Consider the following 16,109-nt stretch of genomic DNA (forward strand, 5'->3'; position numbering starts at 1 on the left):
ATTTTGTTTGGATTGCTGTAGCAATGTAACGTTCCATCTTTGCTCACTTACTTTTCTTTCCCTCCTTTACTCTCTTCTTATGTTTTAACTAAACCCAACTGCAACTTTTTCTCTTGCTATCTTTTCCTTCTATCTGTCATTGAGCCAATAGGAATTTCGCCTATGCCAATCCATCATTTTTAGCTAATGTTAATACAGAGGAGCAGCTTGGTTGTGTGTAATGACAGGGGGAAAAAATTGCCACTCTGATTCATGTAGGCACATGGTAATCCAGTATATTGCCTCTAACTTTCCATTGTTGCACAGGAGGGATTTTCTTGTGTGTGATTTTTTTTTTCTCTTTTTTTTCCTTTAATTTCCATTCTTTGACTAAAAATGGAAGGCATCTCACTTCTAAAATACTTCGCAAAAAAATGGCAATTAAATGCATGGCCCCAGGTATCCTTTTAACTACTACTGTTTTGTCTACTTGAATTTCTTCCTAATAATTGTGTAATGTTTTAATGCTTATTTTATAATTGGAAAACCCGTGTAAGTTTTGTACAGGAGTCTTTGGATTGTATTCTAGCAGGCTTGGCATAGTGAGGTCCTGGCTGTGAATGGAGTGTCTTGGTGCTATAGTAATAAAAATGATACATTTTGGTAGCTAAAGCATATGCAGAAGGTGACAACTGATTTCTAAAATTAGAACTATGCATTAATATGAAGGTTTTGAAGTGACGTTTGGGTCAAAGGCTGCTTTTTTGTTTGTTTGGTTTTCACTCTGTTCTGTGACATTCCCATTTTTAACTCAGCTCGATTAAAGATCTGTAGAGCAAAATTTCTTTGAATGGGGGATTTTGTAAGTGTGTGGTTTTCAATGGCTAAATTGTCATGCTTCTTTTTGAACTGGTGATCTAGTACTTGATCACTTGGATGATCTTCTGGGGTGCTTTTGCAATCTCTGCACCAGATTCAGCCTAATAATGTAAGTGAGCAAGTTTAGTGTGGACCCACCTAGTGGGCTACCAGCAAAAAAACCATATTTAGCCTGGGGTCAGGAACAGGGTGGACTAGGAAGGAAAATCAAGGTGCACCAGAACTTCATGTGAGAATGATATACTGCCTCACCGGCAGTCAAAATTTCTAATGCATTTTGGGCTTGCATCTTTGGAGGAAAAAAAAAAAAGAAAGGGGGGAGGAAATAAAGGGCAAGAAAGAGACCTAACATTCAACTAAGTATTTCCCAAAGCTAGTAGGTGATGAGTCCATAACCAAGATGCGCTTCCGTGTTCAGCCATTCACTGTTTCTTACTGCAAAATAAAGCAACAGGAAAAAAAATATTGATGTTGCTGTCATGGTTTGTAATGGTGCAGCTTTATTTTGGAGATCATTAGATTCTCTGCCACCTTGGAATTCCCATGTGCCTTAGTATGTTGTTTGCTTTCTGATTTGAGCTATGTCCCTTGGAAAAGGTCATGTCTGCAGTGTTTTTAGAATTTATATTTATTTTCCCCAAGTGTGCAACTTCAAAACAGCTTAGCTACTTGCATCAGGCTCTTCATGTTCAGGTCGAAATAGCGTCAAAAATAGCAGCTGGGGATATGAAGTAGTTGGAGTATGGGTTCGTGGTTTTGTTACTTGTGGTTTTAACTGAAACATATTGTAGGTTTTCATTAGCTGTTATTTCCTTAAGCATAACATGAAATTGCACTTCTTATCACCCTGATGGATAGCAGTCTCTGGCACTTTTTAACTGCTCTGCTAAATTAGGTAGCTTTTAAAAGGAATATATGCTGCTTTGATATATCAGGGTATTAACCTAGTGTCTGTACCATTTTGATTTATTTATCACTGCAGTGATCTGCTTTTGTGTGTTTTCTGTATCTCAAAGAAGAGGAACTAAAGTATTTGCCAGCCTGAAATTTCAGTAAAGGGAACACTTACATTATCATTTGGTCAGCCCCTAGAAAGGACAAGGTAGTTTCCAAATAAACTAGCATGTTGTCATAAACAGTGGAGTCTTTCTGAGTCATTCTCCTGGAAAGTACTGTTCAGTGTGTTCCCAGGGATTTTTGTACATTAGCTGTATGTGGTGAGCACCAAAAAGTCCTGCCCTCGCTCCATGGCATAGGCGTACTTCAAGTGATTTGCCCAGGGGTGCCAGGGTGGAGGAGGAAGCTGAGTTTGTGTGTGCAGGGTATCAGGGTGGTATCACATAATGCAGGCCTGTGGTGGAGGTTGTACCTGGATGGCTTAATACGAAAAAGCCACAGGCTGGATGTTCTTGCAGACTATCTGTCATTTCAGCCTTTTCAATTCATGAAGGGGGGGGGGGGGGGGGGTGTTCTCTGCATGACCACCGAATCTCTGAGGCACAGTCCTGTGTTTACCGTTGCTCAATACCACAAGGCATCTGCAGCTCATTTACTGAGGCATCATTCTGTTCCCCAGCCTCTGCTGCAGGCATTTATAATTTACCTGTTTGGGTTTTAAGTTGAGAAAGAATATGGCACCTGCCAGCACAAGGAGGCAGAGCAAGATCAGGTTTTTCCAAAGCAACACAAGGCTGGTTGGGACTTGACCTCCGCAAAACTTTGAGCCTGGTCTCACCTGTGCTGAGACTTTCTCTATGCCTTGCATTTACCAGGAGGTAATGCCTTGCATTTTCCTGCTTCTGGACTTGGAAAGTTAGGTAGTCCTTGAACAATTCCTTGGCACTGTGCAGTTTCCCAAGGAGCGTTTCTGTCATAACATCTGTCCAGAGTGTAAGCCAGCATCATTGGGAATGATCAGGAACAGTTGCTACAGTGGGTGCAGCACATCTTCACTGAGTATATCGCTGTTTTTCCGAGGAAGAGAGATGTCAGTTGCACTACTGCGTAACACGTGCTGCCTGGTAGGATAATAATGGGTTGGGATCTTTTCAGTCTTCTTTTGGATGTCGTCTTTTACTCTGCATTACAGCTCTTTTACTCATTTCTTTCTTTGGAAGTGAAGAGGTTGTGGGCTGCTGAGTTAATACAGAAAGTTGTTGCTCTCTACGCTTGTCTTGCAGTGTAAACAATTTCTGTTTAATTGGTTAAGATTGTCTTCCCAGTGGTCATATGTTGCACAGCTTCAAAGTGTTGTATTAGTAGATCTAAACACTTAATTTGAGCAGTGGTGGCATGCATCAGGCAAGGTGGCAGCTGTGCCTCTGAGCCCTGTGTCTATGCATCAGTAAATTTCATTTTGAAGCAGATAATTTCAAGGATTTTAAACAAAGGATGTAATCTTTAACCTCTGATATCTCCACCAAAAGTTAATGTTGCTGCTCTTACACTGCGGTCCAGCATCGTCACTTTTGTATTAAGCAGTAGGTCTTCATGAGCTGCTTGATATTACCTAATCCTAAATTAAATCTGAGCAATATTCTGCTCTGAAGCTGGCTTGCCTCTTCCTCTTTCAGTCTTTCCTTTATAAGAAATCAATGTTAATGTGTAAAAATTGGACATGTACAGCTGTTTCACTCTGTTAATTGAATTATGAAAAGCTTAAAAGGTAAGCTTAGTACATCACTGTTAAAGCCTACTGATGTGCAACAAAGATGTTGCACTCTTATTATGGAGGTCTAGCAGTATATTACTTCTGTGCAGTGATAACTCTAATTGGAAATCTAATAGGATACAAGAGATTTCTAAGACTATTACAAATGATAATATATTATTTTTTAAGTCTGTGGGATTTTTTTATTGACAGTCCTTTGGGCTGAAGCTGCAAATAAAATGCAGAATGTTGAAATATTTCGCGTTGGTTCAGAGGGCTGTAATCAGTGCTAATCACACATCACATTTCTTGAGTTCTGAAGTGCTCCCAGTTGCCAGTTCTCATGATCGGTGCTAACAAAGCTCAAGTACCTGTTCCCGTTCGGTAGCTCCATCTTTAGGGGAGGGAGGGGAGGATGATCTGTGGTGCAACTTGCAGTAATGACAGCATGTCAGTTGGTTGCTAATGTGTACATAAAGAGGTGATTCCTTGGAGTGGTGGCTGAGAGTGCTCCAGAGAGTCCTTTTCAGTAAGTTTGTGCAGTTAAGTTGGTGTCTTTCCAGAGGCAGAGCTTCTGTCGAAATACAACACTCTTCCAGTCTAATGCACAAGTGGTAGCTGGAGAGTACTGAGTGTCCAAATATATAGACCTGCATAGGACAGGGACAAGTCATTAAGGTGGAGTGGGATGCCAGAAGTGTTCAGGATAGAATGGCTTTTACTTTAATTTAGTACTGATCTTGAGCTGCACAAGGTTTCATGTTCTGGGGAGAAAAATCTTTCCCTCGTGGCTGGTGCATCACTTTACAGAGAATCTGTCTCCCTTTACTGCTTTCTTACATGCTTTCCTGCCCCTGGAAGCATGCTTTTAGTTATAGCTTTACTATTGTTGAATTATCTAGCACCAGCATATTGTGAAATTTTATTATTAGTCCAATCTGAAAATAAAATTTTAGATATGATAACAGAATTAATTCCCTTTCTCCCTCCCGATTCCCCTGCTGTCAAGAACATGTTCACCAGTACTGTGAAGAGCAGGGGAAAAAAAGCATGTCTCTGATCACTGAAGTTACTTTGACAATTTATGTTTTCACAATTGTATTTCTATTTGTAACATTGTTACTAACACTTTGCGATTACTCCGGTTCCCTGCACCTTAATCAAATGCATATTGTCATGTATATATTGAATTTACTGGATTGCCTTCCCTCCCAAGTAATACTGCTCTATGATTGTTATATTATAAAGAGAGCCTGTTTTTATCCTTCTGTCTTATAGTAGCTTTATTAAAAGAATAGGGAAAGAAGGCCAAGGCTGGTTTTCATTATATTAGGAATGTTAAGATCCATTCCCTTCAGAACAAGGGGAGGTTTCCAAAGCCATGGTACACCCACGATGGAAAAGGCTGTGTCAGCACCTCCCTGTATGCAAAGGGAGTTTTCAATTCTTGCATCTTAAAGATAAAATACTACCATAGCAGCACAGAATGAAAGAGGCAGCAATGGAGTCCTAAACCATTAATGGCTCTATTGGTTGAGCTGTATTTACGTGACATATGGCACACTGCAGAATACGAGTGTCTGAGGATCTCAGTAAAACTAATTTTCCACAAGCAGACGTTTGAGTTCTGCAACACCTTTGGTTTGTACCACTCATAGTGAGCTGCTGGCAGGTTAGGGAGAGTCTAGAGTTAGACAAAGCTGATTTGAGAAAGTACTGTTTTAATTCCCTTACAAAAACCATTCCACAATGCAAATAATATCAATGGGGTTAAGTTCATGTAGCCTCATTTTAGAAATCAGTGTAGCAAAATGATAAAAGTGTAGAACATTCGGACATTTAAGAGCATCATTATGTATTTTTCTTCCTTCAATTATACTATGAGCCTTGGTTTAGCAATAATGCAGGAATATATTTTAATTTTAAAGAACACACAAGATAAAGGAAATTAACATAAGTCCTTAATTTATTTAGTATGGTCTTTAATGTGGTACAGTTTTATTAAGACTGAGAAGGAAGAGCCATTTCTGAAATGCAGTAGGAAATTGTTCCTTGAAACTTAATTCTTCTGTTGTGTTGATAGTGTAGTATGTTTGGGAGTAGTTCTGGGCAATGCTATTCTTATAAAGGCCAGGAGAGAGAGGCTGGAAACTATGCCTCATCCCTAGTTTCTTTGCTTTGCTAGCAGTTGGGAACACTGATAAGTCCAGGTAAGATCTTTGAGATTTTGGAAGCATTCAATCTCCTTTTAATCCCTGTCTCTACTTCAGGTTGTGTATGAAGAGTAACACTGAAAACTTTTTTCCATATCATACTTGAAGAATGCATGAAGTCGTATTTATTTGGGCTGTAATCATATTCCTAAACAATTTTGTTTTTTATCTCTTAGTGCTGGCCCCAAAGGTGACAACATCTACGAATGGAGATCAACTATTCTAGGACCTCCAGGTTCAGTCTATGAGGGAGGTGTTTTCTTCCTTGACATCACATTTACACCAGAATACCCTTTCAAGCCTCCAAAGGTAAGAGACCTGTAGCTGATGCCTTAAGTCATGAATGCTCAACAGAGCGTTGAGTAGCATGCAGTGTTAATGGAATGGTGCCCGTTTGAAAGCCATTCTTTTTAAGAACAAACTTGAGCCCATTTCAGACATTACACAGGTTTTTATTAGCTAATGTTAACAGCTTTTCAAGTCCTCTTGATCGTTATTTTGGACCTTGTTTTCTTTTTTCCCTGCTTCTATTCATAAGAGGTCCAAAGCAAGTAGTGCAAGCATTGGGACAGGACTGGGAAATTGAGAAGTAAATAAATTTGAGGAGAGGAGAAAAGGCTACAAATACTTGTTTCTCAAACCACTTGGGTACTGTAAGCATAAGTTATGTGTGTTTTGGCCACTAAGGTAATATTTAATTAGTCCGTTTAGTTGGACACTTGTTCACCTATTTGTACAGTAACAGACTTTCTGTAGGTGTATTATATTTGTGAAGCTCTTACCTTCCGGTGTGTTTGTGTTCCAGTGTTATAAGGCAAATACCAGTGCAAGTGAATGTTATCTTGTGGTTCCAATACTTGGCCACGGGAAGAGTGTTAGGTTACCAGAAGAGGTGGTTGTGTATACACTCAGTGTTTGCCTTGTATCTGAAAGCATTTACGTGCATGTTTAACTTTCTGCTTAAAAGTTGTTTGATTCATGAGATAAATGCCGACAACTGCCCTATCTTCAGACTTTAGTCTAGTCTCCAGTAGAAAGGATTTGTCATAGTTCAGGCCATCAGTCCATCTCAGCAGAGACAATGCTAATTGGTCATGCAAGACAAATCAATACAAGCTTGCCAAATTAAAGAAACTTTTTGACTGTTTTTCCTAGCATAACTTGAGGGTTTCTGGTAGTATCAACAGGACCTTAAATTCCACCCCTAAGATAGGACTCTGATTCACAAGCAGCATGGTCCACCTTGGGGCATGTCTAGTGCTTTCCTACTGACATCTGTCTATCCCTTTTTGGAGATTCTCTGGCATCACGGATGGTTCTCTTGTGTGAGAACTTAATTCAGTTTAGAATAGTTTTTCCTTTTTTTTTTGTTTCATTAGTTTGCATTGAATAATTTATTGTCCAACCAACTATATGCAATTTATTATGTCATGAGCCCAGTACGCATTTAAAGAGGGAGGTTTTTCATTCCCATGTGTGCTTTGTTACACCTTTGCTTTCTGTGCCGCAGGTCAGAAGCATTTATCACCCCAGGCTTATCCAGACTCATCGCAGAATCATGAAGTGGTTTGGGTTGGAAGGGACCTTAAAGATCATCTAATTCCAGTCTCCTTGCCATGGGAAGGGATGCCTTCCACTAAACCAGGTTGCTCAAAGCTCCATCCAGCATGGCCTTGAACACTTCCAGGGATGGAGCATCCACAGCTTCTCTGGGCAACCTGTTCCAGTGCCTCACCACCCTCACAGTAAAGATATTCCTCCCAGTATCGAATCTAAACGTACCTTTTTAATTTTAAAACTGTCACTCCCTTTCTCTGCCCTTATAAAAAGTCCCTCTCCAGCTCTCTTTTAGGCCCTCTTTAGGTACTGGAAGGCTGCTCTAAGGTCTCCATGTAGCCTTCTCCAGGCTGAAAAAAACCAACTCTCTCAGCCTGTCTTCATAGGAGAGGTGCTCCAGCGCTCTGATTGTCTTCATGGCCCTCTTCTGGATTCACTCCAACAGGTTCACATGCTTCTCACGTTGGGGGCCCCAGAACTAGATGCAGTACTCTAAATGGGGTCTCGCGAGTGCTTGGGATTGCCCCAGGACAGTTACAGGACCTTGCACATGGCCTTCTTAAAATTCTTGATTTTTGTGTGTTTGAGCTTATCCAGGAGCAAATTGTTCAGGTCTCTTTGCCTTCTCTGGCAGGTGGACCCCATCAGTGCCCAGCAGACAAGGTTTCTCAAAGGAAGTCCCATGGTCTGAGCAGCCAAACACCCAGCTGGAGCATCAGTCCTGTAACCATTTGTTGCAACTGGCCCTTTTGAACCCTTTCCCTTTGACCAGGAGGATTGATAAAAAAGCTAACCAGTTCTTTCCTGTTGCTCCCAGGGCTCTGTAATCCTTCTTGACACTGCCAAGACTGCTCCTGGCTGTATCACTGGTGCCCAGGTGAAACAGCAGCAGTGGGCGATGGTCAGTGGATTGTACAGGGCCTGGAAGCCTGTCTGTGACATCCCTGTTATGAGCCCCTGGTGAGCAGCACATCTCTCTAGAGAGTACATCAGGTCTGCACACGGGTGCCTCCGCACCTCTTCGAAGACTCTCCTACTACTGGCACCTGATGCCTTCTCTTAGTTGCGCTGGTTGTTACACAGGGAGTGGATGGGGCTCCCTTACCCAGTTCCATGTCTTTCCTGATGTCATGGGTCTTTCCAATCTCAGAGCAGCAAAGCAATTCTGCAGAGGCACGTCAGGCTTTGGGGGGAAGTCTCTTCCTTCTGCAGGTCCTTGCTGGGGCAAGCTTCATTCTTCTGCATTATTGCCCCCCCCCCCCTTCCCTGTGTGCTGGTGGGAATGCTTCTGGCTGCATGCTGTGGGTCCACTGCAGACTGAGCCTGGAACCAGCTGTCCAACTCCTGCTCAGCAGCCCTGATGCCACTCAGCCTTCTCACTGAGCCTCCTACAGCTCAACCACCTGCTGCAGGAGGTCCTCCACCTGGGCACACCTTTTGCAGGCAGATCTGCTGCCTGTCCTGCCCCAGGAGAAAGGTCTCAGCACTGCCTTGAGCCTGAGGTCTGCACTGCAGCCTCTCCCTTCAGCAGCTGCATCGGGATGGAAGCATCTGCCACTGCAGACAGTGCAGATGCCCCAGGCAGAGCTGCAGCCTTTGCTCTCTGAGTGCCCACATTCTGCCTTGAGGGTCAGGTAGGATCTCTTACAGGACCATATTGTAACTACTGGTGATATTGAGACGGCCTTATATGCCGAGTTCCCTGATGCAGAACTAAATATACAGTTATGTCATACAAGCTCAGCCGTGCTTTCTGCTCTGTGCTTCTGACAGGAATCTCTTTATCTTTGGATCTAAACCCTCACCCAGATGAAAAGAAGGGTGGGATTAAAAAAACAAACAACCACCACTTAATGAGGCTTTAAAAGACTAGTTTAGTGGCCATTCACTGTACTGTAGCAGTCTCATTTAAATGGAGTCTTTCATCTAGCAAAGCCCAAGTCGGTTTACAAACCACTTATATGTATGGAAATAAAATACATGTAGCTTCAGTCACATTGAGATGGGATATAGGAGAAAGCATAGTGATGCTCTAATAGAAGATACTTGTGCTACATGAGTACTTCAGGTTTAAACAAAGAGCCTTTCTTTGCTGCTTCTGTGTTAACATCTACACTAGAGTGAATAAATGGTAATGTGGAAAATATAATTATCCTATTGCTCTTGCTTTATTCCTGCTATTTTGTTGTTTTCAGATTGTCCCAACTACTTGCAGTGACCAGTAAATACTGTTTGTGGGTCATCTTGAAGTGCTAGGCTAATCTAATTACCATAGCCTTCCTTTATGTCTTTTAGGGCAAAAAATAAAGAAACAGCTGGTTGAAACAAAACCCAGTGTATCACTTCGATGATAAGCACTAGCAGAGTAGTAATTTTAGAATAGAGTAGAATGTCATTTTAAAAGCCTGAAAGAATGTAATTTTAAAAGCCTAAAAGCTCTGAAAAGATTAAACTCTCTAAAGAAAGAGGACTAGTTTCCCTTGAATCTTCCTTGGTAAGCCTTGTAAAATCAGTGGAATAAAACCTCTACTGCCTCCTTGAGTCTTTGAGGACAGTCCCTGCTGTGGGCTGCCCGGTGGTGAAGTGCCTGTAGTTAAACACATTTCACAACCTGAAAATGAAATGTCATTAAAGGATTTACTTTCTTAAATAAAGCAAGGTGAAAATGGTCATCCTGGTAGGCTTCCAAGCCCTTAGGAATATGCATGAGAGAAGGTGTTGAGGCGTAACCACTGTTGACAACTGCTATGTGGCTGATGAGCATCCTAGAGATGTGTGATAAAGGGTATACAGGAGCAGCCTTTGAGGACTGGGTCTGGCTCCAGCTGAGGGTTTGATTCAGTATGTTGGTGCAAACATTTTTGGAGAGTCAGAGGACTGTGCTGGAAGTGATATTAACAGATTCCTGGAAGGACATAAAGAGGGACTGCACTACTGTACTTGAGGGTGGAGAAATGAAACGTCTTAAAATTTGACTTGGAAATACATTGCATAATACAAGGAACTTCAGTGGGAGAAATCTGATACAGGGACAGATACTCTCTTTCATGTCCTAAATATGTATAATGGAGTTCTTTTGCATTTATTGAGCATTCCATATACCACTTTGAAGATTTTAGTGTTAATCTGTTCTCTACTTTTTATGTTTTCTCATTTTGTGTGGTGTTCTGGTTTTGCCTATGTCTGAGATAGCAATTGAATTGGGCACGTGCTGGGAGGGCCTGGATTTAGGAGAATCCAATAAACAAGTATAATTAGAATTTAAGAGTTCAGTACTTGTACTATTACAATGGACATTTCCCCAAGAGTTATATTATAGTTGGATTAGGTTTCATTTATTGAGGTGAAAACAGTAGCTTGTGTTGACCTGGTGTGTGTGCTTTGATCATTTGTATTAATAACCTCTAACCACTTCCTTCTACCCACTCCTATTCTGCTACCTGTGTAAATTAACCTCTGCTATCACTTCAGGGTAAGGTCGAGAATAGCTTCTTTTATGTCTTTTCAAAAGCTGTGCTTAACTCTGTGTAGTTACTGCATTAATGTAATCTCAGGTGCCCATTTCCAAAGGATTGTTCAGTTGTACTATATTTTTCTGCTATTCTACATGTTGTTCTCTTTACTACCTTCTAAGTAACTCAGTTTCTTTTGATTTTGGTCTTAATCTGCTAGGTTTATATGATTTTTTTTTTCCCTCTTTAAGGTGTAATGAACATTTACTTTAAATATTTTTGTTTGTTTTCAAGCGGGCCTCCAATTTCTCACCCTCTTCCAGCTCCATTTGGGTTCCTTGCATGGCTGACTTTTGTACCGTCAGCAAAAATTGTAAATGGCAAACAGCTGGACTACATGTTTCTAACACGATCCTAGTTCTGACTTGCTGCTTTAAGTGAAAACAAATTTAGATTTTTCCCACAGTGTTTTGGTAGAGCTCCTCTAGCTGGAGAAAACTGCTTTTGGTGCCATGGATGTATCCCTTAAGAATTCTATCTTACGGTGTGCTAAAGAACCAGCATGTTCTGCCAATATATGGGAGTCCCTTCTTTTGTTTTTGCTTTCCCCTCCTTCATGAATAATAATTAAAAAGTAAGTCTTACTTTTAAAGGCAGACAGGATTCGTGTTTTGCTCTCAGTTATCAGTCAACTAGACTGAGAGACTGCCTACAGAGTATTCAGCTTTTGTGCTGAGCATCAGGATTAACAACTTTCTGTCTTTATAGATTAGAACTGTTGACCTCTGGTAATTTGGTCCTTATTGTATCTACTTGGAAATACTCCATGCTTCCCCTTCTGGAAGTGTTTAATCTGTCAAAATTCTTACCTCGTTTACATTTAGAGTCTTCTTGGAAGGAGACCAAGGATGCAGGTCAAATAGAGAAACACTGAGCAAGAATGGGGCTGGGCTGAGGCTGCTTGGCAACCCAAGGCAGAGCCGTCACCAGCAACTGCAAATGCCACAAACTTCTGTTTTGCCCTGAACAGTGTGGGTTGGGGCAGGTACCGCAGAGGCAGGTCCGCCCTCTGCTCAGGCTGATGCACGTGGACTTCCACATGACTGTAGGGAGTAATTAGTGCTTTTCCTCTGAAGATTAGATGATCTGGGAAACAAAGGTCACTTTGGTTTCTTGTCTGCTATTATGCCTCTAAGGTTCCCTAGGTAGAAAGCAGCAGGGGTTCTCGGTTTTGGAGTGGCAGCTTGTTGCAGAAGGTGTGGGAGGATGACACATCTCTGCTCTCTTTCAGTCATTTTGCTATTCCCACCCATAATGTGCTAACGTGCAGGGATTTGGGGTTTCCTTCGCTTCCTGTTTTAATCCAAAATCCAGGAAGCTCACAAGAAACAAAGTGTAAAGTCTCCCTGAGTGTGCAGTGTGGGTGTCTCCTGTGTGACAAGTAACCGCTTTTGCAAGTCCAGAAATAGCCTGTGTGCTCTGTGCATTGGGAGCATTCTTGGAAACACTGCATGGATTCAGTGCACAGGGACACAGCAGGCACCAGGGTTTTGTAACTGTGTCACCTCACCCTGCGTCTGCTTCCCAAACTGGTGAGAGCGAGGGTCACAGGCAAAATTTTTGCATCAGAAAGGCAGTAGAAAAAATGAAGGTTGACTGGCAAGTTTTATGTGTGGGCTGGTCTCATGTCGAGGTGAAGCACTAGTGTGTTCTTGTTACACCGCAGGCTTACCGAGTGTGTTTTGTAAATACCCCCATGACCTATAAACAAACCATAAAATTTGCAGGTGTGGGTGTGGATAGCTGACAAATTTTGAGGATTTAGGGCATGAACCCACCAGCCTCTATTCATCCACATAATCCTAATCCATGTAAGTTCCACCAAGTTTGTTGTTGCTGTTCATGCAGTGAGTCAGAGTAAGGCCTCTGTATGGGTCACATTGTGTTCTTCTGAAGCTGGCTCATGGTGCTTTTGTTTCGCTTTCGGGTAACTTCTCTGGCAAGCTGTCTCACTCAGTCATGTCTCCCAGATTTGAAAATAGGAAAATCCAACTAATTTACCCTATTGCTGAGCTCTTAAAAGTGATGAAAGCTGTGATTCCAAGTGCCCTGGCCTGTCTGGAGTATTTTACAAGTTCTTGGGAGCCCAGCAGGAGAAAAATGCTGGTGTTAAAGCCCTGGGCCCCTTTGCCACTGCGAGCAAAAACATAAAAGGTAATTAAAAAAAAAAATTACCCCCACACACACATACTGGGTTTTGCGGTGGCCGTGGAAGTTGGCTCCTGAGACTGTTACTCATTTTTAGTTTAAATCAGGCTCTTTTTGGTTTCCACCGCGAGAGGGCGGCGGCGGCCCGGGGAGCTCGGCGGTGGGTCAGCCCGGGACCGCTGCTTCGCTCTCACGTTGTACCGCCTGTCCCTGCGGCACGGGTGCTCATAGCTCTCTCTTGCAGGTAACATTCCGGACAAGGATCTACCACTGTAACATTAACAGCCAAGGCGTCATCTGCCTGGACATTTTAAAAGACAACTGGAGTCCAGCATTAACCATTTCTAAAGTTCTTCTCTCCATCTGCTCCCTCCTCACAGACTGCAACCCGGGTAAGTTCCCTGCATGGCCACACAGGCTGCCTGCCACCTTGCACCCCTCCTGGCATCCAAATATTACATGGCCCTCATCTCACCCCGATGGCTTCAGCCAGCATGGCTCCAGCCTCCAGAGCAGCAGGTTTCCCTCTCCAGGGCAGCCGGAGAAGGGCTGGAGGTGGTGGAGGTGATACACCCAAACAGCCTGCTGTTCACAGCTCCTCAGGCTGACCCAAGAGGAAAGCAGAGGTCCTCCTCGTGCACACGAAAACTTCTTCCTCTTCCAAACCCACCCTGGGTTTGGGTAAGGGTTGAACACTCTTTGCTGGTCTGTAGGGTTACAGTAATTCAGCAATGGAACTGGAAGAGCCACAAACGCAGTTCTGAAAACAGGGGATTAGCCTCTTACTTTCCATCATCCATTTAAAACCAGTGACCAACTGTACCACAAGTAATTGTCACTGCTGCTTTAACTCACCCACTATCCACACCAGTTAAGAGGAATGTGTCTTGGTTTTCAAAGTCAGTTTTACAGGTTGTATTTTTATATATCTGAAGATCAGAGAAACGCCAGATTTCACACTGTGTTATATATGCTGAACTTATTGGAACCTCTTATTGAGGTCTGATCTTTCCTAGAAGGCAGGTTTATATTGATACAAAGACATTTAGCAATGCTTTTAGAGGGAATAAAATAAACCTGAAATGCATGAATTGGTGAAAGTTATCAGTAATGCAAATTATGACTGATTATTGTCTCTTAAACTCCTTAAAACTTTGTTGACATTTCACTCTATTAAGTTATAGATTAGTACATCACCATAAATACACGAAATCAGAGAGGATACAGACCATCAATTCAGTATATTTAGATTGTTACAGTGAACCTTCACTTGTATTAAATTCACAGTTCAGCTTTATTTTAAAGTTTTTATTTGGTAACTCATCTAAAATAAGCAGTGTATTTCCTTTTCAGCTGACCCCCTGGTTGGAAGCATTGCCACTCAGTATATGACTAACAGAGCAGAGCATGACAGAATGGCCAGACAATGGACCAAAAGATACGCTACATAAATTGGATTTTCGTCAAACTCTTACATTATTCGTCTGTGATGGAAAGAGCTGCTTATGAATTTGAAGGGGTGGGGGGTGGGAGGGTGCTGGTAAAGAGTAGGGTATTTCTATAACAGATTTTATTCAGTCTTTTATTTCCTAAGATTTTGTTGTTGTAACTTAAGGTATCTTGCTACAGTAGACAGCTAGGATTGGGAATAGCATACTTTAAGACTGTAATTAGTTCAGCAATATTAGCTCACATATAGTACCGAGAAGAATGTAAACTTCTTAGACTTCTTTGGTTTTCAGTTTGCTTGCAATATGTAAAAGATTAAAACAGCTTAATTTTGTACAGGTACATAGGTTGACGTTTATGTAAAAGTCCTTTCAAGACTCTACACACTGTTTTTGCTTTTTGTTTGTTTTGGGTTTGGGGGATTTATTTTGTTCTGGGTTGGTTTTGGTTTTGGGTTTTTGTTTTGTAAAAAGATGTCAGCATTGTTTTCCCCTATGGGAGGTCACATTGGTATTTAACAAAACCTTTTTAAAGACTGTCATCTCATGATCTGTGATATGGAGAGGTGGATATATGGCCTCATATATGAAAGGAGAAGTAGTTAATGTATTATTTTATAAGCCAATCTATCTTTGTGAAAAGAATAAAGGGTTTAATCAGGACTTATGGTAACCTGTAGTGAAATACCTTAAGCTGTTTAACTGTAAGGTGTGGAATAGGAGTCACTCAGTGGATTGGTTGTATGTTGTGGGCTACTTAAGTCTGCATTTGTTACTGTGCTAATAAAAAGATGTTTAAAAAAAAAAAAAAAGAAAATATTTCTGCTTAGTCCCTTGCTTTCCCATTTTGCCAGAATGGTGTCTCCCACTACTCTTTGATGATTACAGTATGGTTAAGGCAAGGGAGATCTGCAGGTGAGTGCACTGACTGCTGCTATTTTGGGAAGACAGTTCTAGACAACCATACAATGAATGACAGCATAAGACCTTTGCAACTGTTCACTGTCTTAAGTGTTGTGCAGGGCCATGGCCATGAGGAGGTAACATACCACAGAATCCATGATAGTTACTTTTTAGTGGAAGTTTTCACAGCATTGCCTCTTCAGGAGTGGCATGTTTTGTGAAAGTACAACTGGAAAAGTGTAAGCAATCTAGAAGGAAAAGAGGCAGGAGGTAAAAGGAAATAAAAAATATCTTGATGCTTTTCTGATGGAGTGGTCTATTTGGACTTGGAAGAGAAGGAATCGTGTCCTGGTAAGCTAGCAGGAGACACTGTAAAGGAGACTTAATCTGTAGATCTTTTAACTACCTATAAAGATTATCTCCTAGAGACATGGTGTTTACACTGAGGTGTGTAGCAACAGGGCAGTTAGTTGTGGATATGGCATTTCAGACCACTCCCTTAAGGTAAAGGCCGGAAGCACAGATTGATTTTCACATGGCGAGTACTTCACCTTGTGAAATTCTTCTGGGTGCCACGTGGTCATCTGCACTCTCGGATTTGGGTTGGTACTTTAAAATAAATTCCATATATATTTTATTTACATACTTTTCTTCCTATCTAGATACAGACCCAATCTAACTTGGTCCAAAGTAAGCTGTTAATTAGAGGTGCCCTTTCCTTTGCTGGGTGGCTGTGGGTATGTTTATGTGTATGTTTAGGTGTATGAGCCCTCTCAGCTGTTTGGTATATAGCTACAGCACACCAGGAGCATCTCTGGTC

General features: G+C 41.7%; 1 protein-coding gene across 1 annotated transcript in view; it reads left to right on the forward strand.

The window, feature by feature from the left end:
* The window catches only part of LOC113945160 (ubiquitin-conjugating enzyme E2 E1-like), a 46,639-nt gene extending 31,440 nt beyond the window's left edge, over positions 1 to 15,199 (forward strand). Inside the window, 3 exon segments of the mRNA XM_027639011.1 lie at positions 5,898 to 6,030; positions 13,183 to 13,330; positions 14,292 to 15,199. Of these exon segments, the coding sequence (XP_027494812.1) occupies positions 5,898 to 6,030; positions 13,183 to 13,330; positions 14,292 to 14,389 (379 nt within the window). The 3' untranslated portion in view covers positions 14,390 to 15,199.
* The last annotated feature ends 910 nt before the right edge of the window (positions 15,200 to 16,109 follow it).

This window comes from Corapipo altera, unplaced genomic scaffold, assembly GCF_003945725.1.
Source record: "Corapipo altera isolate COAL_440 unplaced genomic scaffold, ASM394572v1 44, whole genome shotgun sequence".
In the NCBI taxonomy this organism is placed as follows: domain Eukaryota; kingdom Metazoa; phylum Chordata; class Aves; order Passeriformes; family Pipridae; genus Corapipo; species Corapipo altera.